The sequence below is a fragment of the Theobroma cacao genome, chromosome 5, assembly GCF_000208745.1.
Source record: "Theobroma cacao cultivar B97-61/B2 chromosome 5, Criollo_cocoa_genome_V2, whole genome shotgun sequence".
Lineage (NCBI taxonomy): Eukaryota > Viridiplantae > Streptophyta > Magnoliopsida > Malvales > Malvaceae > Theobroma > Theobroma cacao.
Window position 1 is genome coordinate 31,472,816 of NC_030854.1, and position 23,246 is coordinate 31,496,061.

At 34.7% G+C, this 23,246-nt stretch overlaps 3 protein-coding genes across 4 annotated transcripts; 2 read left to right on the plus strand and 1 right to left on the minus strand.

Moving 5' to 3' along the window:
- On the plus strand, positions 2,395–7,189 carry LOC18599468 (beta-amylase). The gene is made up of 7 exons (XM_018122071.1): positions 2,395–2,527; positions 2,636–3,034; positions 4,626–4,790; positions 4,906–5,169; positions 5,258–5,470; positions 6,410–6,643; positions 6,768–7,189. The coding sequence occupies exons 1-7, from the start codon at positions 2,453–2,455 to the stop codon at positions 6,918–6,920; spliced, it is 1,503 nt and encodes a 500-aa protein (XP_017977560.1). The 5' UTR covers positions 2,395–2,452; the 3' UTR covers positions 6,921–7,189.
- LOC18599469 (acetylajmalan esterase) lies at positions 7,753–9,852 on the plus strand. The gene is made up of 5 exons (XM_007029457.2): positions 7,753–8,206; positions 8,451–8,663; positions 8,772–8,923; positions 9,011–9,284; positions 9,372–9,852. The coding sequence occupies exons 1-5, from the start codon at positions 7,930–7,932 to the stop codon at positions 9,614–9,616; spliced, it is 1,161 nt and encodes a 386-aa protein (XP_007029519.2). The 5' UTR covers positions 7,753–7,929; the 3' UTR covers positions 9,617–9,852.
- LOC18599470 lies at positions 10,268–23,037 on the minus strand. Of its 2 annotated transcripts, XM_018121896.1 has the most exons (18): positions 22,628–23,037; positions 21,811–21,869; positions 21,604–21,735; positions 20,622–20,762; positions 19,601–19,657; positions 18,827–18,921; positions 18,232–18,364; positions 16,978–17,151; positions 15,768–15,958; positions 15,552–15,618; positions 14,928–15,061; positions 14,527–14,593; positions 13,492–13,554; positions 13,159–13,403; positions 12,947–13,076; positions 12,337–12,429; positions 11,651–11,836; positions 10,268–10,773 (listed from the first exon to the last, which is right to left on the minus strand). In XM_018121896.1, the coding sequence occupies exons 1-18, from the start codon at positions 22,944–22,946 to the stop codon at positions 10,480–10,482; spliced, it is 2,580 nt and encodes an 859-aa protein (XP_017977385.1). In that variant the 5' UTR covers positions 22,947–23,037; the 3' UTR covers positions 10,268–10,479. The 2 variants fall into 2 exon arrangements, with proteins under 2 accessions (XP_017977385.1, XP_017977386.1); XM_018121897.1 differs by lacking the exon at positions 22,628–23,037 and having other exon boundaries at positions 21,604–21,739.

The window sequence follows — 23,246 nt, forward strand, 5'->3', positions numbered from 1 at the left end:
AATGGATCGGGCACGATGCTTAGAACTTTCATGCTTTAAATCAAACTCAAGCTAGACTACAAAAAGAAAACAAAGAAGAAAACCTTTGCTCCATTGTTGAAAGTCGGAAAATTGCGTACTGAAAATTAATGCACAACTACCTTACATGTCAGACTGATAAATGTGTGTATGGTACAAATTTGCAGTCGCTTTCGATCCTTGCAGATGTCTTGAATTTGATTGGTTGATGGAAAGTCTTCACATTTGCTATACATTTTCGAGTCGACGCAAACGCCTCAATTATTATTGCATTTATTGCCGACGAGACAATTTATGGAACAGTGGAAACTGCCTACCCCTACGTGGCTCTTGTTTTTGCTACGTAATAGAAAAACTATTTCTTTTCTCTTTTTACTATATATATATATAATGAAAAATAGAAAAATAAAAAGCACAACTATAATGTGTGGGTCAAAAATAAAAAGATGGACGGTTAAAAAATTTTGAAATGGTAAATGATAAAAAAAAAAATCAACCATTCAATATCATCAAAAATTAAAAATCACACTATTTTTCTAGCCTTGCCTTGAATTTCTTTGACCAAATGTGATGATGTCTTTATTTCTTGCTTTCTAACTCCACCTCTTCGCTTGGTTTTTAATACTACTCGACTCTAGTTTTCCATGCTTTCATGATTTCATTTTCTTTCACAGATTTATTAGTTTGTTTTTTTTTTTGTCATTTGTATGCTTTGAACTCTCTCAATTATTGTTTATTTAATTCTTTATCGTATAAAAATTGATGAGTACGAATTATTTGATGAAAATTTTGTTAGAAGTGTTTCTTAAAATATGTTAGATTGATGGAAACATATGAATGGTCTGGAAAATTGTATAGGAACATTCTTTTTAATGAGATCTTTATAACAATTATAGCAGTTTTTGTTCGAATGAATTAGTTAGTAGAATCTTTTAATAATTTTGATAAATTCTTGTGTCTCTAAAGCAACAAAGAGTTTAGTAGATGACAAAGATTTGATATAAGAAAGAAACATAACTAATTAGTTAAATTATTTGTTTTATTTTTTTTAATAAAGGAAGTAAAATAATCAAATTAAAATAAAATAGCGCATGGAAATGAAACTTTCACAGTAAATAGAATAGTAGATGGGAGGATATTTGAGAAGCATCGTGCCTATAGAATATTGAAAGGCTAAATTTGTAAGAAAATCTGTTAAACAGTTGAAGTCTCAATATGTATGCGTGATTTTCACTTGCCATTCTTTTTCCAAAAGATTTTGAATAATTGAGATCCAATCAGAATTGACTTTTTGATCATTGTTCTCCATTTGAATAGCTTGTACTACACTTCTATTATCCATTGCTAGAATCACTTATTAGTCAATGTTTTACTTTAAAAAAAAATTCATCAATTTAGGAAAAAAAGTTAATTTAATAAATTATGAAAAATATATATCGTTTATTATTTGTGCTTTTAAAATTTGTAGTTTTATATATAGAATAGATTTCTCATTTCAATATTAACATTTTTTTATTTATAAACAAGACGCCAAACAAAAATACAATGAATTCACTTGTGAACTCTTTACATGCCTTGTTTTCTTTGGTCTAAGCAATGATGATAATCGTACGAGATTTATTCTTCTTCTAATACTAGAACCATATTTGTAGGACTTGGGCGGGGTGGGGGGTTCAAGGGATTCTTTTAAACCTTTGTCCACCGTTGCTGCTGCTTTCTGCTAGTCAGGCAAGTAGTGTGGGTTGTTGTATTTCTTTATCTTAATTTGTTAATAGTAATGCAAGTGCCTGTGTTGCGAGATATGAACTAGGAGCATGCAAATGTCAACACGATCGACCGTATTAGATAATTACCCTCACTTACTAACAACAGATATAGCTATTTGTTGTGGTTAATCTATTTACAACCGAGCCATCTCTTTTTATGATAAATAAAAATATTATACGTGGAAGTTTTGGAATCGGAAGTGTTTCAACAGCTGTCGGAAAGAAAGCTTAGTAAGCAGTGTGAGTTGGCTAGCCTGGCACATTCTCAATGATGTTGCCGACTTTATGAATTATGATCTTTTTGAATTAAAGAATTATGATGCGATATGATTTTACTCCAACTTTTGCAAAAGGCGCAGGGGCATGATTCATAACTCTGAGGCCTAATTAACCGTTGGAATGTGAGCCTGACACCTTGCAACTTCTAGCACAAGGTACACATTTTTTGATTTTAGAAAACGACAACACAGGTCCCTCAAGAATCCTGATGAGATTTTGATGCATTTTAACACAAAGATAAGATCTGCAGAAGACTGGACCCGGCCAATAGTTAATGCATTATTGATTTTTCTTGCTTCGTTTTGCCTATAAAAGAGGTGTGATTTCAATGCTAATCAGTGCAATCTCCATTTTACTTTAATTCTAGGATTCCCTTTGCTTAAAAAAACATGGAGGCTCAATCCGCTGTCACAGACAAGAAAAAAATGTTTGCAAACTATGTGCCAATCTATGTAATGCTCCCGGTAAGTCTCAGAAAATCTTCGGTCTTAGTGTAAGCAATATAAATAGCATAATATTTATGCTTATGATCGTATACTAACTAGTCTTATTGCTTTTTTGCACTGTATCAGTTGGGAATCGTTTCAAATGACAATGTTCTTTTAGACAAGGACGGCCTGAAAAAGCAGCTCTTGAAGCTGAAAGAGGCAGGTATTGATGGGGTGATGTCAGATGTTTGGTGGGGAATTGTAGAATCCCCGGGTCCCAAGCAGTATGATTGGAGTGCTTACAGGAGCTTGGTCGAGCTAGTTAAAGAATGTGGACTGAAACTGCAAGCGATAATGTCATTCCATCAATGTGGTGGCAATGTGGGAGATGAAGTCTATATCCCGATTCCGCAGTGGGTTCTTGACATTGGAGAAACAGACCCTGATATCTTCTACACCAACAGGGCTGGTAACCGAAACAAGGAGTACCTCACCCTTGGAGTGGATCACCAGGCTATTTTCAATGGAAGAACTGCTATCCAGGTTAGTTTCATGTGCTACATATTGCATGCTTTTACCGGTAACCCTTTTTCCGAAGGTTCATGTCTAAGTGTGATTTAATGTCACTTATATATTAGGTAGAGCAAACAGTTATTTTGATTAATTCAATTTTAGATATTTAATAATCGAATTAATATTTAAAAATAATCAAAAATCGAATTCAATTTCACAAATAACTGAATTAATCGAAACTGAATTAATTCAATTAATTTGACTCAGTTTTCGAAAATCAAAATTGAGAAAATTTTTTTGTTTGTATGTATTTATTTATATTGTACTTTTTTATAAATCAATATTACAAAAATGTTAAAATGATGATAAATAATTAGAATAAATAAGATGAATACTCATATAAATAATAAATAATTAAAAAATATAAATAAAAACAATAATAAATAGTTTATGATTTCTTTATCATGTGAAAACCTCATTATACTTTTATTCAAGTTTGGTTAGTTCGTTTAGGGTTTAGGATTTAAGAAAATTTCTAACTAAAACCGAATTGAATTAACTCTAATAACCTAATTATCTGAAAAACGAAAAAAACCAAACTCACTTCGATTCAATTCGATTTTTCGGTTCAATTTACATTTGTACATCCCTACTCATAGATATTACTGTAGCATTCTTGAAAGGTATAGAAAGAATATTGTACATCCCTACTCATAGATATTACTGTAGCATTCTTGAAAGGTATAGAAAGAATAAGACGGATTTAAGTTGAATAGAAATGAATTTTCGATTGCAAAAATTTATTTGAATCACATAATTATAATATCCAGACACATTAAAAAAACTAGACCAAACTCAAGGACAATTATTCTCGATAGCAACATGTACATGCAACTCAAGACTATAGTGCCAAACTAAAATGGACAAAGTTGAGTAGCTAAGTCAAATAATTTAAAGAAGGTCGTTTTCTTATCTAGATTAAGTCATTATTATTCAATCTCACATGGTTGCAGGTAGGATGATGGCTGGGTAGGTATCGTTGTCTTTGATATTCAATAATTTTGATTCTCTTGCTTGCCTGAAATGTACAAGACATTCCTCATAATTAATTTAACCTCCACAGCACTTTGCAAACTTTTACCAAATATCAGTTGCAAGTTCAATCAGTTTAACGTATTTGGAGAATCATATCTATATATTTGTACCCTAATATGTTTTTCTGATTCGAACCATAACCCAACGGCTATAGGCAATCACCATTATCTAATTTTATTATCATTATTATTGATAAATAATATATAAAAAATCCACATAAAAATGATGGGTTTTAGTCTTCACTCTAATTTGACCAATTAAGTGACTCATCATTTTTTAAAGATAAACTCGACAATTTAACAATTTCGAAAACCTTAAAATCAGTTTAGTTTTGACTTATTATTTATTGTAGAACTTAAAATTTTATTATCTTTGTTTGTAAGCTGTGAGTCACTGATTTAATGTTTTTGAGAAAAAAAATAAAAAATTTAAAATTTTGTACCAGTGACTTTGAGTTCCACTATTCCATGATTATCGTTTCTTTTACTCTTCCTACTAATTAAGAAAGATTGTTGATTTAATCTAGATTTATAGCGACTACATGAAGAGCTTCAGGGAGGTAATGTTAGATCTTATTGAAGCTGGAGTGATTATAGATATTGAAGTAGGGCTTGGTGCTGCAGGGGAGCTTAGATACCCCTCTTATCCACAAAGCCAAGGATGGGTTTTCCCAGGCATCGGAGAATTTCAGGTGGCAGTGCTCCTAGACTTTTCCATTAATTCTATGATCCCTTCAAACATATATAAGATCTTGGCAATAAGCTCGGCTTTCGGTTCAGTAACACATTTCATAAAAATTATTGCAGTGCTACGACAAGTACCTCAAAGCAGCTTTCAAAGAGGCAGCCACAAAAGCTGGCCATCCTGAATGGGAATTGCCAGATAATGCAGGGGAATACAATGACACACCTGAATCAACAGAGTTTTTTGGACCAAATGGGACATACCTTACTGTGAAAGGGAAGTTTTTCTTGACATGGTATTCCAACATGTTACTATGTCATGGGGATGATACCCTTGATGAGGCTAACAAAGCTTTCTTAGGCTGTGAGCTCAAGTTAGCGGCAAAAGTATGTCTCACAAACTAGAAAGTTCTCAGCTACTTAATAGTACTGATAGTTATCAGTTTAATAATGACCGTTTCAAATGTCATGCAAGGTTTCTGGAATTCACTGGTGGTACAAGTCTGATAGCCATGCTGCAGAGCTGACTGCTGGATATTACAATCTGAATGATAGAGATGGGTATCGGCCCATTGCAAGGATGCTTTCAAGGCATGATCGTGCTATTCTGAATTTCACATGTCTCGAGATGAGGGACTCAGAGCAAGATGCAGCTGCCAAAAGTGGGCCTCAGGAACTTGTTCAACAGGTAAATAATTCAGCCATAAGATCGATAACAAGTTATCTTATATATATATCTGCATTAATTGCTACACAATCCAAAAAAGTTGTCGGTGCAGCAAAAAGATGGAACATAATAGTAAATTGCACTATCTGCAAATCGATAACAAGCAGCATGTTCCTCTCACCCCAAAAATTGTCGGATATTATTGATCATCAGAAACAAGAGAGAATATCCTCTTCCCCCCACCCAAAAAATGCCACTTGGACGGCTTTAGTGGTAGGATTCGGTGGTGTTGGATAGAGATCACAGTTATGAGTCTGAATACTGTTCATTACAGCCCATGGAGAGAATATCCTGTTAATGAGAATATTCTTCATTATAGCCCATGATTCATTATTTTTTGTAAGACCATGGAGTTGCATTCTCTCTTCCTGTAATGAAATTCTTGATGATTCAGAAGACAAAAAAATAGTCTGAAAACTTTCACTTGTACTAAAAAAATTCATATATGAATGGAGATATATATGAACGATATATAAATTATTACGTTAAATTAATATCATAATTACTATATAGTTTTATGGGGAAAAATATTAAACTCTTATAATAGGGATTTGTCTATTATCTAGTCATTTATAATAAATTAATTTTATATATGTAATAAGGTGGTCACATTTCTTGATGAGCTATAGGTGGATAAGTTTGATCTCGGTCTGCACTGAAGTACAATGACACCCTAAATAAACATGGAAGCACTCCATTATGCTTGTCCAATTATATATACATATATCTTCTTGGCTATAACCCATGGAATGTCAAATCTACTCAAATCAAACGTACAATTTCACAAAAAGAAAAAAATAAAATGGTAAAATGCAATTGCAAGCAAATATTTTCACAAACACTATTATGTCAGAATGGAAGAGTCATTGATCCATTTGCATAATGATGTGTGGTTGGCAGGTTTTGAGTGGAGGGTGGAGAGAGCACATTGAAGTTGCAGGTGAGAATGCCTTATCAAGGTACGACAGCGATGCTTACAATCAAATGCTACTAAATGCCAGACCCAATGGTGTGACTGAAGAGGGACGGCCACAGATGCATACGGTGACATATCTCCGTTCATCTGATGATTTGTTTGAAGAAGAGAATTTCGAGCTATTCAAGATATTTGTGAAGAAAATGCATGCTGATCAAGTAAGTATACAATCATTTTACATAATTCTTATGGATAAGAATTAAAATCCATTAGCACCTGAATTATGGTTTTCCTTTTTCCCCCAAAATATAACCTTTCAAATCAAAATTTCTTCCTTTACAGGAGTACTGTTCAGACCCCAAAATGTATGGTCAGGAATTAGGTCCACTGCAACGCTCGAAGCCAAAGATTCCAATTGATGATCTCCTTGATGCAACCGAGCGACTGGAGCCCTTCCCTTGGGATGAAGAAACAGACATGAAAGTTGATGGCTGATGAACAAAGTTTGTTTTCCAGAAATTTCAAGTGGTTTGAATAATAATAATAATAATAATAAATTTCGGAAAAAGCTTTTCATCTAAATAAAAGAATCTGCATTTGCCATTTCTGGAGCAAATGTATCTTTCAATAAAATAATAGTAATCAGCTTAAACACCCATGGTGGCACTGGCTGTAAATCCTGAAAATGTAACCTGGTCCTGGACCTATGTTATATATGAGAGCAATTAATAAGGCAATGGCTACTCTGTGTTGCTATTTCTTAACCCGTGGCTTCTTCTCCTTCACATTTAAAATTGTCAGCCAATGATCATGAATCAAGGAGCCATGCTAGCTAGATCGACGACGATGACAAAGAGTCCTTTAACGAACTCCAGACATTAATTAGTTTAGCTCCAAATTAATAATAATTTAATATAAAATAAGAATTATGAATAAAATTAAATACTACTAACTGTTACCTATATTTTTCTTTATGACGACTATAGATTCGGCGAATTTCTAATTGATTGCATTGGAGAAAGCCTGTCTTTTAAATTCAGTTCTTTAAGTCTGATGGTGACTCGATTTTCCTTTGTTTTTTAGGTTACGGATGATGACTTATTCATCTGCTAGGTAGGTTACGGATGATGACTTATTCATCTGCTAGGTAGGTTACGGATGATGACTTATTCATCTGCTAGGTAGGTTACAGATGATGACTTATTGAAACTAATCTCTTATAAGTTAATTACTGAAACTTCGTCGTCTTTAGCAAACAAAACTTTTGTCATCCCCTATTAAAAAGTAATAAATACATAGATGTCCCATTTGGATGTATTGAATATTTAATGTTAATTTTTATTGCAAAATGTTTCTTTACTGGATTGCCTCTACTTGTTGGCTGTTGCTTTGGTCCATTTATCTGGCCGTTTGTTACTCAGTACTAATGATAAGAATTAATCAAATTTTGTTACAAAGTTTTTCCCTAAAAATTTTGCTAAATAACCAGTAATTTTCTGCATACATGGTTTCTGGGGATCTTTCTCTCAAGAAATGGCTACCACCAAGATATCTTTTCGCTCTAGTTCTTGTCTTGGATGTTATTCCATGCAATTATGCATATATTCTTAGCACTTGCAAGTTTGATGCCATACATCAGGTTGGGGATTCGATTTCAGATACCGGCAATTATATTCAAGAGAACCCTTCATCTGTATATGCCAGGCTACCCTATGGCGAAACCTTCTTCAAGAAGGCAACTGGTAGATGCTCCAATGGCTTGTTAATGATTGATTATCTAGGTAAAAAGATGTTTTTGCTATGCTTATTATTCTTTTTCTTGTGCTCAATGATTGATTATCTGGCATCACCAGTGAGCCATATAACACTAGAATTCATTATTATGAGCTGTGAAATTCATAATTTGCTTAATTATTAATATGAAGATGAATGATTATATCCCATTATTTTTGCGGATTTAGTTAAATTTTACCGGTGTGTTATTATTTCCATATAAGCTGACCTATGTTTTGTACATTCGAACAGCACTATCTGCTGAAATTCCTTTTCTTGACGCCTACTTAAACAAAGATGGGTTATTTGATCATGGAGTTAACTTCGCGGTTGCCGGAGCTACTGCCTTGTCTGTGGAAGTTCTATCCAAGAGAAATATTTCCTCTGTGCCTACCAACAAATCTCTGAGTAATCAACTTGATTGGATGTTTAGCTATTTCAATAGAACTTGTCGCTATGACAAAGGTTAGCATCTCCCCTTACAACAACATTCAAGCAATTATATATATTTTGATCAAAAATGGAATTGACACCCACTTGGGTAGTGGTTTATATGTGTGTTATGTTTGATAGATTGTTTCATCAAAAATGGAAGAGCTCTTTTCATGGTTGGGGAGATAGGAGGAAATGATTATAATTATGCCTTTCAGATAGGAAATTTAACCTTAGAGGAGGTTGAGGCCATGGTGCCCGAGGTAGTTCAAGCCATAAAATATGCTGTCAAAGTAAGCTTCCTTTTAAGAAACATTTGACTCCTATCACTTCTCTCATTGTGACCTTGGTTTCTCATCGTTTCAATTCTCACTGTGCAGAGAGTTATAGGATATGGTGCTACTCGGCTAGTTGTCCCTGGAAACTTCCCCATTGGCTGCTTTCCTGTGTATCTCACTAAATTTCAAACAAATGATACTACTGCTTATGATGACCTTCATTGTCTAAAGTATTTGAATAATATTTCAATTTATCATAACGATCTTCTCCAACAAGCCATCGAGGAGCTAAAAGAAGAACATCCCAATGTGATCATTGTCTATGGTAACTATTACACTGCATTCCAGTGGCTTTTGAGCAAGGCTAATCTGCTTGGTAAGTCTAATTTCTTTTGCATTCATAAGTTTGAGATTGTACCATGAATCGTTCTAGTCATGTTTTGAGTTTGTGGAATTTCATCAGGTTTTGATCCGACGTCGGTACAAAAAGCTTGTTGTGGGATTGGAGGTAAATACAACTTTGACCCATCAAGATGGTGTGCAAAATATCCTGAAGTAACAGTCTGTTTAAACCCTGATGAACGACTGAGTTGGGATGGACTTCATTTGACACAAAGGGCCTACGAATTAATGGCAGCTTGGCTCATCCGCGACATCTATCCGAAACTGCAATGCGAACACACTGTTTTGTACAGTTCTGCTGTCTAGTTTCAGACAAGAACTTGTGGTGTGTAGTCTATTCTTCAAACTCTTTGTTATTGAAACATTCTTCTTTTGGTCAGTCAAGATTTGATTTTCTGCTTCACTTCTGCAATCCTGTTAGGATTACTTTTTACAATGCGGTACAAAATCTATAGACTTGAGTTTTTCATGTATCGATCTTCACCACAGAAAGCTATAGGCTTTCAAAATTCTAATCTAAATCCAAGAAGGTAATAACGCCAGTCTTTTTTCCTTTAATTTCTATGTTCATCGGAATCATCTGTCATTTGTTCAGATGTTTCGAAAATTTCAAGCAACATGAACTGAATTTTCCTCATCTCATGGTGTTTCATTCAAGTTCATTGCTGTCTATTTGATCCAGATCCACTTTTAATTCCATTACAGAGAAGAGCAAATCGGAAACCAGAGAAAAATAAAAAACTATCTGGCTTCTTTAATTATAAATACAACAAAAATAATGTGTTTCGAATGATGAAGACATCATAGAGAGCAATGGAGTTTAGGTTTTTAGAAGGCAAAGTTGAAAAGGTCTTGCTGTCTCTGTTTTCCTTGCAAGGCTACTTTCAAACCAACAAGGGGGAAGAGGGGTGGACAATGAAAGAAGTAGATGCCATGAATGTCACCAAACTGTTAACAGAAGGGGATAAAAGGAGAGAAAATTTCTCATTCATTCATGCTCTACAATTGTCAGTATTTACATTGAATGTCTATGGAATCCAATCACAGACCATCATGCCCTGCATACTTCAACCCCACTCACCCACATGATCATTCAGATTTGACAAATTAAATTGCAATGAATTCTATTTTACCCTATGGTATATACAAATCAGTTATGTTCTGTATATTTACAATCTTACTTCTACGACGTCACCATCTTTGAGCTCTGTGCTAGGCAATACTAGTTGATCATTAACTAGAACTAGCTTTCCCTCAAGTCCTGCTCTTCTTGCAGCATCTGCAGCAGTGCTGCCAGTTCTCAATCGCATTATGTCACCATGGGGCCAACATATAATGACAACCTCCCCAAGGACAACAGAATCAGGGTTAACACTAGATTTTGCACCACCCTCTTGTCTTCCAAAACTTGATTCCAAACGTAGTTGCTCTTCCCACTGAAGCATTGTCCTCAACAAACGCACCTGCGTAATTTAAAGTTAGAACTCAGTCAGTACATCTCATTGTAATTAGAGGTGAACTGTTCCAAGAAAAAAAAAAAAATCACTACTCTTGTGAAAAGCAGGAATGTACATTCAAATGAACATGAGGTATTCTGTGGATCAAAAGGGAGCAAATACAAATCAAGAGAGGACCTTGGAAACACTGAAGTAGTAAACGAATAAACATGTATGCATAGTTGAATACAGGTCTTCTAGATGAATAGTCTTAGGTTCAAGTCCCAAAAAATACAGTGTTCTTGGTCCTATAGCTCACAAATTAAATTAAAAGAAAAAACTAGGAACTGTTGTCAACACCACGTACAAATCTACAATATCAATTCCATATTATTGATGCTGTAAAGGAAAAGGTTAACCAAAACAGAGAAATGAATATTTGATCAAAGCAACAGGTTTATTGAATTGATTAAATATAAATTTAATAATAGTTGAAAGCAAAGTTTCATAGATTTAAGAAACAAGGAAAAGCAGCTTTCTGCATGTTGCATGTTAGGAAAGTTATACTCAGATGACCAAATCTTTCATGCATAATACAAGTAGCAAGAATGGACACCTCATATTTCCTATAGTTTTATGAAATTTTTTTAGTTAATTTAAATACTTTTTCCCATCAACAAACAGGAAGCGATCTAAATAATCAACAAATTTTAATAATTTGACTCATGCCATGTGCTAGCTAAAAGGAAGTACTAACATGCAATGTTTGAATGAAAATATGAATCGAAGGAAGAACGAAATACTTCTAACAAGATCAAGTAAAATAAAATACTTCTAACAAGCCCAACTAATGCAGCCTACTTTAACAATGACATTAGGTATGATAAGATAATTGCAACCAGACCTTGCGGTTGATGCTAGCTTCAAATGAATTTGAAGCAACATATTTTAGGTCGGGCCTAGATGCAACAGATTCAACTGGTTTGCCTTCAAAAACAGCAGACATAACAGCCCAATATTCAGATTCTTCTTGCTCTGTCAAATCGATCACTTGGATGAAAGTTGGCAGAAGGCGTTCGAATTGGTCTTGCTGCATGGAAATAATTTAATGAGGTAAAGAAGAAGTTTTCTCACAGTTACCAACTATTATGATTACTTAAGGGTCAACAGCTAAGAGGGGAAATGCTGGAAGTAGCAAAAGCTCACTGATGTGCAGAAGTCTTGAATAGCTTACTAAATATGCGTATTTTTTAAAAGACCGAAATACTCACAAGATATGGATCTGCATTGATCTTTATACACGTTCAAATTTGGCAGCAAAGCAGAATTGGGTGAGAAGAAGATAAGAGAATGAAATCAAATAATAAAAAATGACTTGTTTTCTGGAGCAATAGATGATAGTACTTCAATTTCTTAAATGGTTACCCAATCAACAGAATCTCTACATTCTTGGATTCTAAATTGCTCCATTTCTAATTATCCTCATTTCAACGTCTAAGAATTTTTCAAATACCTCATCTAAACACACCCTAAGTATCACCGAAAAGTTGAATACATTTAAATTCCACAATAAGTTCATGCTTAATATACCTTGTGGTATATACCATCTCTACAAAGTGTATATTTCTCCAAACAAGTACACCAATCCCCATGTCCTGGTTCACACCACCACTCATCTGAAACCTGGAAAGCCGAGTTGATATCAGCAAAGCAAGTTAGTAGTTTTAAAGCTAACAGAACAAATTCACCTCAGTTATTATTGTAATACTTTCACAACAAGTAAGCCTATTAAAGCTCCAGGCATGTTGAAGATTTAGAGTCCTAAAGTGCGATGATTTGTATTTAGTCTGAAATGTAGCTTTATCATTCAATCCCACATCATTTTGCAAAAAGCAACTACCTTTAAGTTTTTCTATTAAACAAAGGCAGCAAATGGCAAAGTTAGATTCAACACAAGTAATCCTTGCCTTCCAGGGTATAAAAATAACATTGAATAATTCTTTAAGAACTCCAAAAAGTTACTTCCTTTTACTTGTAATTAATCTCCAGCCATCCATCATTTGAACCCACACAGTGATACATGGGGCCCATCCAGTGACATATAGCTGGTGATTAGGGAGTAACTATAGGTAGTGCTTATAGCACTATCCATTGGACATACTCGACTCAATAAGCAAGATATGAAGCAGAAGCAAAGCACCTTTTTGAATAACCTTGCATAAGCTTCCCATCTCTTTATTTGGAAAGAAGACCTTCTGTCAGCTACTGCTTCAGAAGCTGCCAATCCAAAGCTCACAGCAACAAGCAACTCTGTCCCCTCCTTATCTACTCTGAAAAAGCATTTTTTGCAGCAGTTGTGAATATGAACATTATCAGGTAGAGTATGAAATTAGGCATAGAGTTACAACATACTTGATTATAACTGCAGCAAGTAGGTTACTTCCTTCCACTCGAAGGACTGGATGTCCCACTTTCAGGGATCTATACTTCAGAAACAAATCATCGTCCATGGAATTTTGATCATCCAGATCTTTGGGGAGATAGGACGATTCTTCTATTTCAGATTCATCCAAGCTGCTCACTGAGGGTAATTCATTACCAGTTTCTTTATAAAGCCAGTGGGCAGCAAGCCCATGTTCAGCATATTCATGCATTCTCTGAGAAAATTATTACCAGTACTGTAGCTAAATTAGTCTCACCCTAAGTCAATTGTGGCATCAAATAAACATGGAAGAAGCTTGGAACCTGTGTTCTAATCTGAACTTCCAAAGGTGAGGCATCAGGAACCTGTACTGCAGTGTGCAAAGACTGCAAGCCAAAGGAAAGTTCATGTCTGAAATGTGACCCAAAACATAAGCAGGAAATATATGTTGCTTCATGCTTTGATCATTTGGAAATCGCTTGGTCGTAGTTATTGATTACAGATATTCAGCAAGCTGTATTTGTAACTTTGCTTTAGAGTATGATTATTGATTTAAAAAGGTTAGCTAGTCAGTCTAATGAAGCATAAATAGAGGAACTTAATAGTCATTCCTTGCTAACGTGCATGATAAATCAGCTGAAAAGTTCTTAACCAGAAAATGAGAATACAAATTAATTTTTTTAGCTATCTAACTTTGTGGTCTTTACATGTAAAGTCATGCGCAGTATTGTCACTTTTATACTGTTTTAATTTGATTTAAAAGGAATTTTCAAAAAAAAAAAATAAAATAAAAGGATGTCTTGAAGATCAATGTAATTATCTTAACATCCTTCTCAGATACTTGCGCAATATTTCTCCAACTTACATAGCACATCAATGTTGAATATTAGATTACTTGACTTTAATGGTTCTAGGCTTAGGAAGTACTTTTACATTGACCTTGGATCAATAATCAAGCTCAAGGACATTTCGTATTCAACTTCCCAACCCCAGCCTTACCCTTATGGCAGTCAGTGTCTGCCCAATCTAGCCTTCATGTATCATAATGCACACTCATACATGACTTAAAATTCAGAAAAAACTACAGCATAGTACAGTCTATGAATCTGTGTTAAACTTGTGCATTGGATTAGTGGTACCAAATTTATGTTAGTCGACCAGCTGCATTTTAAGAGATTTAGTCAATAAAATTGGGTTAGTTGTCACTAGAGGGGAAGATACAAAGCAAGAAATTTATTACATATATTATTTGGGCATCATGTATGCAGGATGTCATATGCATGTATGACCTAATGTCTATAAAAGGACTACTGTTGAGATATTTATTTTGCAATGATCAATGAATTGCAAAATGTTACCTGATAGCCACTGGCCTTCGGATTAACAATGTAATCATCAAATTCACCATCAATGGGAGTCCAAAGCCTGCAGAGAAAGAAGGAAGAAGTGACTCAGTAAAGTTTTATCTGAAAAAAAAAAATACTGCACTGTTGAGAAGTGCAGCTTATGTATTTTGGCAAAACATAGAAATTACATGTAGCTATTACTTATAGCTAACACAGGCACACAGCCTAAGAAATCATCCACATACATAAAACATTAAGGAAAGAAAAAAAATCCTATTTTGTTTCCTGCGCTATATATGCTTTTTTCTTAAAAAAGATGATACAACACAGACAACTAAAAGTAATTCCAAACAAACTGTTATTAATTGAAAAGACATTCTATTAAATAAAACAGAAGAAATACTTTGAAATACCTGTGTACAATGTTGAGAAGACTGTAGCAACATTGAACTGCAGGTCCGTGTAGGGTTCCATTCTTGTCTCCGACGACAACCCTCAATGCTCGTGCATCATATATCTTATTGATGCCAACATCTTTTCTTTTCATCTACAGCAAGAAAAACATGAACTTCACAAATCTACAGAAGATTGAAATGCTTCCAAACCAAAGTTAGTGTCAGATTGCTAGCTCATTTCTGACTCGAAAATTTTAGAATCACATTAATTCTAGCTTGACTGGCAATACTTTCTTTTCAAAGGCCAAGTGAAACGCTACATGTTGATATCTGTTAAATAGCACCTAAATTTTAGTTGATGGTATATTCTCAGATGTCTCTTCAAACCTTTAGTTAAATTAACTCTACTATGACATCAATAAAACCTGTAGCTGCCACCCACATCTACAAATTATCACAGCTGTACAACTTCAAGAATATTAATAATTATGTAGGGAATTGGAGACCAAAATGACTTTGGAACTGCAGTAAAGTAAGGGCTTTGACTGCATTAGGCTCTAACAACACAGAGACTTATTCTATTTACAGTTCAGAAGCAAAGCATCCAAAAGTTGATAAAGATACATTGATTGTTATCAATACCTTGCTGTAGATACTATACAAACTTTTTAACCGGCTGGATAAAGTAACCTCCATCCCTGGAACATAACTGCAAGGCAGAAGAGGAGAGTATAAGAAAGCACCCACAAGAAATGACCAAATTGACAATAGTTGCTCTTACACACAGAACAAATAAAACCCAAATGTTTTTATTAGAAACACACAGTAGTAACTGATTATAAGAAGAGAAAAGCATACGAAATTGATATAAACAACTCCCTCTCAAGTGCCTCCTCACAAACTACAAGAGATGCCAAAGCAATTCCTGCATCCTGCACAACCTTCGGTTTTGGCTCATCCTCTGAACTTTTTCCAAGATTATTAAGAAAGTTAGTCTGTTTTCTTCTATCCAATAAGATGTCAAAAGGCACCACTGCTTCCAAAAGATCCTGCATACACAAAGCAAATGGAACTAATTACTTAAAAATAAGCTTGCTGTTTTATATTACTTCTAAGACTTGTTATTTTAACTGTCTTCCCACCAAACAATAACAGCCAACCCTTTTTTCTCTTCAGCATACAGATATTCAGACATTCACATACATGTGCACACATTTTGCCAGAACTATTGTCACGTACGTTGAGAAAGCCACAACATACATAAAGCTGATGAATGCATCCAATCATGGGAAATATAGCATCCGATCTTAGGAAAAAAAGACTGTCTGTACTTGTTTTTAAAAGAAAATTCTGACCAAGCTACAATTATAAAAGGTTTCCTCCTCTGTAACCACCTTTTTAACTTCGGATTTCTTTCATTGGTTGTTATATAAATGTCATGATGGAAAAAGCAAGAAAGTGAATAATATAGTCGAGCAAGAGCATGGATCTCTTCCAAAATATCCAGAAAACAACAAACAAAGCAATCTGGCAACAAAAAAAAAAAAGAAAGTTACTACATATTATAACCATTACATTGCATTTGACATGCCAAGTTTGGACAGCAATTCATGTCAACAGCAGAAAGCTCCTCCAATGGATTCATCAACTAAATGTCTTTTACTAAAGAATTGAAGCCAACTCTGCTGTTGGGTGCTCAGTATGCACTCATATAGAATTAGAAGGTAACTCCAACATCTTTCAAGACCATGTGTAAAAGGTGCTCAATTATTAGGCATACTAAGTGTTTTTTGACTTGTTTCAAACGTTCACTTTAAGGAAAACAGGTTGTACTTAGTCTATCAAAGGAAGGGCCAAACAACCTCTGTACCTCAAAATTTTCATTTTTTCTTCAATTTTCTGAAAGAAAGATAGTATTTCTCGACATTATGTAACTAAAAATTTTCACTATTGGAAGGTAGTTGTTGAAGGTGGCAAAATTATAATACACCAAAGCAAGCTTTCAACCAACCACAGAGAATATATGGCGCATATAGATGCAGCACAGTTCTATATTCTATGCTTTTACCTTTATGCTAGTGATATCTTCATCATTCATGAAAGCTTCATCATCGTGAGCTGAGTCATTTTCCTCCAAAGAGGACCAACTGGCTTTTGCAGATATTCTTCTAGGATATGCTCCTTTGTTGCTGGTGCTCCACATTGAAGCCAGATCAGCCCGCAGCTTCCTAAAAATTTGAGGCTGCAGCACAGTGTCCACAAAATTGAAACAAATGTGGTTACTTCAACTTGATATGCAGCAGAAAGGCTTCAGATTAGGAGTTTGGAAGCTATAATATCTGCCAGATAAGAATTTAAGTCAAGACATTAATTATCAGAAGACTATTGTCTACAGGTTCCTGCAGATCAAAACTTGCTATTTTCTTTCTGATTCTTTATCATTGACCATCTTCATTATGCTGTAGGCAACATCCATATAGTTGATCTTGATCATGACCCATTCATCCAAGATGTGCATACAGCATGCACCTAAAAGTCAAAGCTATGGAGTCCAGCACCTTGTAGAATGCTAGTTTCAAGCAATAGGAATTGGAAGAATGCAAAAATATTGCTGTTCCTGCATGAATCTAAAAGGCAATAAAGAGCCTATTTGACCGATGGCTGCCAAAAAACTTATAGCCACAGTTCCATAATACTCTGTCCAATTATAAACATATAATCCATCAAACCGTACTCTAACTGCCTAAAACATATAATCTGTATTCACTGAACAAGTTCTTTTTCCTTTTTATTTTGCTACACTTGGAAAAAGAGAAATATATTTGTAATTGAAAAATCAAGTGAAAGTTCATGATTGATGTCCCAATTTAACAGGGCATGTACATGGTATGTCTCCCAATTTCTGATAAATTATTTGCTTTACAGAACAGTAGATTTCATTTTTTTAAGAAAAAGAAAGCTATGGTTTGGCGATTATAGATAACATACCAAGAGATGCTTTAATACCATGTTAAGCATCTCAAATAATGCTGGCATTAGGTGGAGAGGCCTAACTTGAATGGCCAAAATAAACCCTAAACTGTACCATTATAAAATAGTTCACATAGCAATAACATTAGCAAACTCAATGGATGAAAAGTGCCTAGATGAAATATATGTCTCACTAAAAAAGAGAAAATAATGCTCAAACAACATCATGAATAGAGTACAAGAAAAAGACCATATCTGCTACATAAAATCATCAAGTACGACTAATATTACAAATGATATTATGATAATATGTTATTTTCATCTTCCATAGACTCAAAATGAGCTCCCTTACCTGAAGAACAGCAAAACATAGATCTTCCAGCTCTGCTTTCAGTGCCCACAGACCTAATCTGGAAGCTAGGGAACACCAAATATGTAAGGTTTCTTGAGCGACAGCTTGAGCCTTTGCTAGTGGTAGGGCATAACTGTACAGAATACTGACACCTATGAGAACAATTCATACAACAATACTATAATAATCAACCTTCAGCTAAGTCAACCATAAATTTCAAGAATTACATCAACACGGATTTCATCTATGAATTTCTCAAACCTGCACATACTGTGGAGCAATCTCTCTTCATAAATATTCAAGACAAAGAAAATACAATTTTTCACAATGCAAGACTCTAAAGGGTTTAGAATTTTGAAATTCAAAAGATTCATGAAATGAATTAAACATTTTTTTCCTGTTAGTGAATTAGCTTTTTTAATACATATAAGGAAGTCAACAAGGGATGGGGGATTCAGACTTTGACCTTAACCCTCCTAAGAAGGGGTAACAACTAGTAGGGGAAGACCAAGCTGTTTGTTCAATGAATTAGTTCAAAGAAAAAAAAACTGTTTTCAGGATAATTGTATAATGGATAAAAGTTATGAGGTATTACATGGTTCTCATATTGTGAAGACGGTCTGCCAGCTTGATGAGTACCACGCGTGGATCATCAACCATTCCCAAGAGCATAACTCGCAGATTATTTGCCTTAGAAGATGAAGAAGAGAGTATGAGTATGGGAATCAATAGCTTCAAAACTAGTGCTCACATGCTTAGTTTTTACTTATCTATCAGCTATCACCCAACATTTAGGTTTTCTACCTAGCTAGTCCTTTCAGCAGATGCCATCCTCACCACCCATATGCATTGAGATAAATCATTGATGATAACCCCAAGAACAAGTAGAGTGCTTTGAACTACTGAACTTGACACTACCTTAGGGAAAGAGATCCATGCAATTGCTACTAAGACCCTTATATCATATCACAGTTAGTTGTACCTACTATGACTAGGATCCCTGCAATATCCGTTCTCTACAATTTCCTTTCTATTACCCTTATGTATTAAAATTAGTTCTTGACAAATCCATTTCTACTTGTGAAAACAGTAATGATTTGAAACTCCACAGCATGTCACAGAATGCACTCAAAATTTATAAAACCAACCTCCCAACAACAAGCACTAACAAGGAAAAACAATTACCTCATAGATTAGATATACAATTTAATTATAGTAGAAGGAAACACTGAATTGGTACTTAGTTTATTGAAATTTGTAATCATGTAAATATGAAGTTTCACCTATGGTTCAAGCTTACAATTCATTTTCTAAATTCAATCATTCATGTTTCATTATTTGTTGTATTAACAAGTCTGTAATATTCTACCTCTTCATGACCAAGGGTACCCTGGTTCACATTTATCCTGCGATGTCTCCGTAGAAGCTGCACAACAGTATACTAATTAAATAACATGAGAACAAATATTTATAGGGGGGATAAAATTTAAGAAAATATTGTGATACATGGGCATTGTGGCAGTGGTAACACAGGGAACAACACCAATGATGTCAAGAACGACACTAAGTCAGCAGGAGAAACCATTAGAAGAGAGGACAACAATTTGTAATTTCAACTTTTTCTTTGAGCAGCAACACCGTTACAGCTTCCTATCATTGCAACACTTAGTGAGACATATGCTTGCATTAATACTTAACACACCAAAATAGATGTTGGAAGTAAACCACTTCCTGCTTTCTGTAATAGGGTAAATGAAATAAATGGAGAAATAGCTTTGAAAAGCTATGTCATAAATAAGTTCTTGATAATTTCTCAGAATTTTCAAATTGAAAACACAAAAACCTGGAGGAAGATAAACATGGCTATATGATGCTTTTTATTTTATTATTTTTTCTTTTTGGGCTTTGATTAAGGTTGAAAGAGCTGAATTACACATCCTTGGAAGTTCTCATCAATATTATCTCAAACTCCAGACATGAAAATATTTTTCCACAATTCACTCTTCAAAGCAAAATGACCTATAACTGCAAAGTTACTGGAACTTTCCATGTCAGTAGAACATATTATTTAACAAAAGATATGACAGAATACTACCATCAATCTGCGACTTATTATTCTTTACTTCTTTACTGTAGTTTATTCTTTTAATTTTCAAAACATGCCCAAACAATAATGGACTACTGATCTGGGGTCAGCTCTTCCCGTGAGCCAGCACCTACCACCATAGGAAAAGGTTGAACAATAAAACATTCTTATTAAAGGGATGAGATAATGACTGTGTAAAAAAGCTGGTAAGCTTTTCTGCTTATAGATTTTGATGAAAACAAAAACAAAAACAGATAAATGATAATAACTATACAGACACAACCAATCAAAATGATGCCTTTACCTGATTTATGTAACTTAGTCTAGACACACCAGCTACCAACCTTGCCACATCATCACCAAACTCTGCTTCTATGCTGAGCAAACTTTCACGTGTATCATCAACAACATCATGTAGTATCCCAGCCACAACAGTATCAACAGCCTGCAGCAAACTTTATGATCTTAGTTAAGGAGTCAACTGTTTAAAGTGTGTTTTGAGCAACCTGGCACTTTCAAAAGACTAGTTTTTTTAATGAGAAAAAATAATACAGTTAACTTAATATTATCAGGATATGAAAAAATGAATCAAGTTTAGAACATCAAGAATTGAGTTCAATTATCTGTTTACCCTTGTAATTATTGTTATCAAACAAGCTAACAGTGAATCATTAACATTAAACAATCAAAATGGCTATAGTTACCATCTAAAACATTAAAATGGTAATTTTTTCACTCTATGATGTTTTCCCCCCTACAACATAAGAGTGAAGCTTGTACCTGCATGCTATCAAAGTGGGCCCTGAAAGAGAATAATAGTCGTAACATATTGGTCTACAACTATAGAGATAGAGCAACAAAGTTGTACACTAGGCTGACATAGGAGTCAAAAAGCATGATATAGCTGAAGGAATAAAATAATTTACCATACATGCAGTTTTCTCTTGACAGGATTCATTGAAAGTGGTAATATTTTGATCTCTTGTTACTACATATGACAAGAGTGATGCATAACTGATCTTTCATACATTAATTTAAACAGCAGCTGCCACTGGTTATTATACATGCTGTTTTTAAAGAGCGACAGACAGATAAACAGATTAGGAATATATATATATATATATATATATATAGAGAGAGAGAGAGAGAGAGAGAGAATTCTTGCACTCACACAGCAAAGAAAAGGGAAAAGCATACTGATGAAAGTTTTTCGCAAGAACAAGGAAGTAGAAATGCACAGAACAATTGTCATAAACTTAATAGTATTTGGTTATACAGTTTCATACCCGTAGGCCACTTGATGGAACCAACATGGCTAATATTCTTCCTGTGTGAATGCAATGTGATAGATAAGGGTCTCCTGTTTTCCGAAACTGCCCATTGTGAGCTCTTTTCGCAAATGCAATAGCCTTTTGCACCTGCCTTCACAAATTCAGTGTTTAGTGGCAGAAGAGGACTATATGGAAGTCATGAGGCAACTAGAGATGGCAAACCTTTGCCTCATTAAATATAGGATAGCCAGTCACATCGATTCCTTCCACTGTAAAAGAACCTGCACTATTGATTGACACTGTTAATATGAATAATTGAGAGAAGAAAACAAAAAAAAAAAATGACTCAATGTGCGGACATCAAATGATTAGACATTTAGTAACAAAAAGAAAGCAAGCACGAGGTTGCCATTATTAAGAGTACATGGTTCAGTCATGCTCTTGCTAATGAAGCTAACATCAAGAATTTATAAATGACGCAATTAGCAGGAACACAAGGTTTTTCCCCAATAAAAACTAGTACATCCTTTATTCATAGGTATTATCCCATAATTTTGGGAAGGCAGCAAAAGCAACACCGTCTAGGCTCAAACTATGTGAATACGCGTGTCTGATAGAGAGCGTGCTTCTACTAAGAAAGGCACTCAACATTTGGACCGAGATAAGCAACAACCAAATAATTGAATCACAGAGAAGTTATGGAGTAGCGAACATAAGAAAGCACATAATAAATGATTTTGATGTGTATACACAAATGTCAGAATTAGAAAACTGAAAACTAGTGGCTGCAGACTGAAATGGATATCCAAAAAACTATACCAGGCCTCTAGAATATAAAATATCTTGAGATTATAAGAAGCTCCTTAAATTCCAAATTTGAGCAAAGTAGGCCTCTAGAATTTCCCTAATCTAGCACTAGCAAAATACCTTCTAGAGGATTGCCCACAATTTCAAAAAGCACTAAATGAAGAAAAATTTCCAAATCCAAAAACTTGCAAACAAATTCCAATCATAAATCCCCACAAAAAGAAAAGGGTACCTGGCTGCTCCTCCACTTTGGGCCATAAAAAGTCCACCTTGGTGGAGAGACAAGCCCCAGAGGCAATAGCAAAGGCAGTAACAGCCACTTGGGTGATGGCAGAAGTGACAGCCCCATGGACAGTGGCACCAGAGCCCGAGGCAGCAGCAGCTATGGCGTTAAGGGAAGCAGAAACAGTGAATTTCTTGGGAATACACCGGAACTTAGTAGCAGTTTTGGGATAGAATTTGTGGAGGAAAAGAGGGGAGGTTTTCTGGGCAAGAAACATTTTGTTGGAAAGGGTTTGGGATTGGCATGGAGAAGAAGAAAGAAAGGGCATGTTACAGTTAAAACAAAAAAATCACAATGTTACACATGATTCTGTTGGTTGCTTGTTGTCGTTGGAGAGTAGGTTTGAGATTGTTAATGTTGTTTTTTATTTGTGTGGCTGGGACCTATGACATGGTGGGAGAAGTGGGTCAGTAGTCATGGTTGTGTGATTTTTGTTAGAAGTTAGTTTTTACAGTTACTACACACGGGCCTCTTTCTAGTTTTTTTTTTTTTTCTCTTTCTGCTTCTTTTCTTCTTTTCTTCTTTTTTTTTTCACTTTTTTCTTAACTCCCCCACGTGGTTAAAAGAG

Coding starts and splice junctions, on each gene's coding strand:
- LOC18599470 (XM_018121896.1), bottom strand. CDS start 22,946: ATGCCCTTTCTTTCTTCTTCTCCATGCCAATCCCAAACCCTTTCCAAC. Junction 20,763..21,603: donor TTCCATCAAGTGGCCTACGG/GTATGAAACTGT, acceptor AGTTTGCTGCAG/GCTGTTGATACTGTTGTGGC. Junction 18,922..19,600: donor GTACCCTTGGTCATGAAGAG/GTAGAATATTAC, acceptor TCATCTTCTAAG/GCAAATAATCTGCGAGTTAT.
- LOC18599468 (XM_018122071.1), top strand. CDS start 2,453: ATGGAGGCTCAATCCGCTGTCACAGACAAGAAAAAAATGTTTGCAAAC. Junction 3,035..4,625: donor ATGGAAGAACTGCTATCCAG/GTTAGTTTCATG, acceptor GATTTAATCTAG/ATTTATAGCGACTACATGAA. Junction 5,471..6,409: donor CTCAGGAACTTGTTCAACAG/GTAAATAATTCA, acceptor TGTGGTTGGCAG/GTTTTGAGTGGAGGGTGGAG.
- LOC18599469 (XM_007029457.2), top strand. CDS start 7,930: ATGGTTTCTGGGGATCTTTCTCTCAAGAAATGGCTACCACCAAGATAT. Junction 8,924..9,010: donor CCATAAAATATGCTGTCAAA/GTAAGCTTCCTT, acceptor CTCACTGTGCAG/AGAGTTATAGGATATGGTGC. Junction 9,285..9,371: donor GAGCAAGGCTAATCTGCTTG/GTAAGTCTAATT, acceptor GAATTTCATCAG/GTTTTGATCCGACGTCGGTA.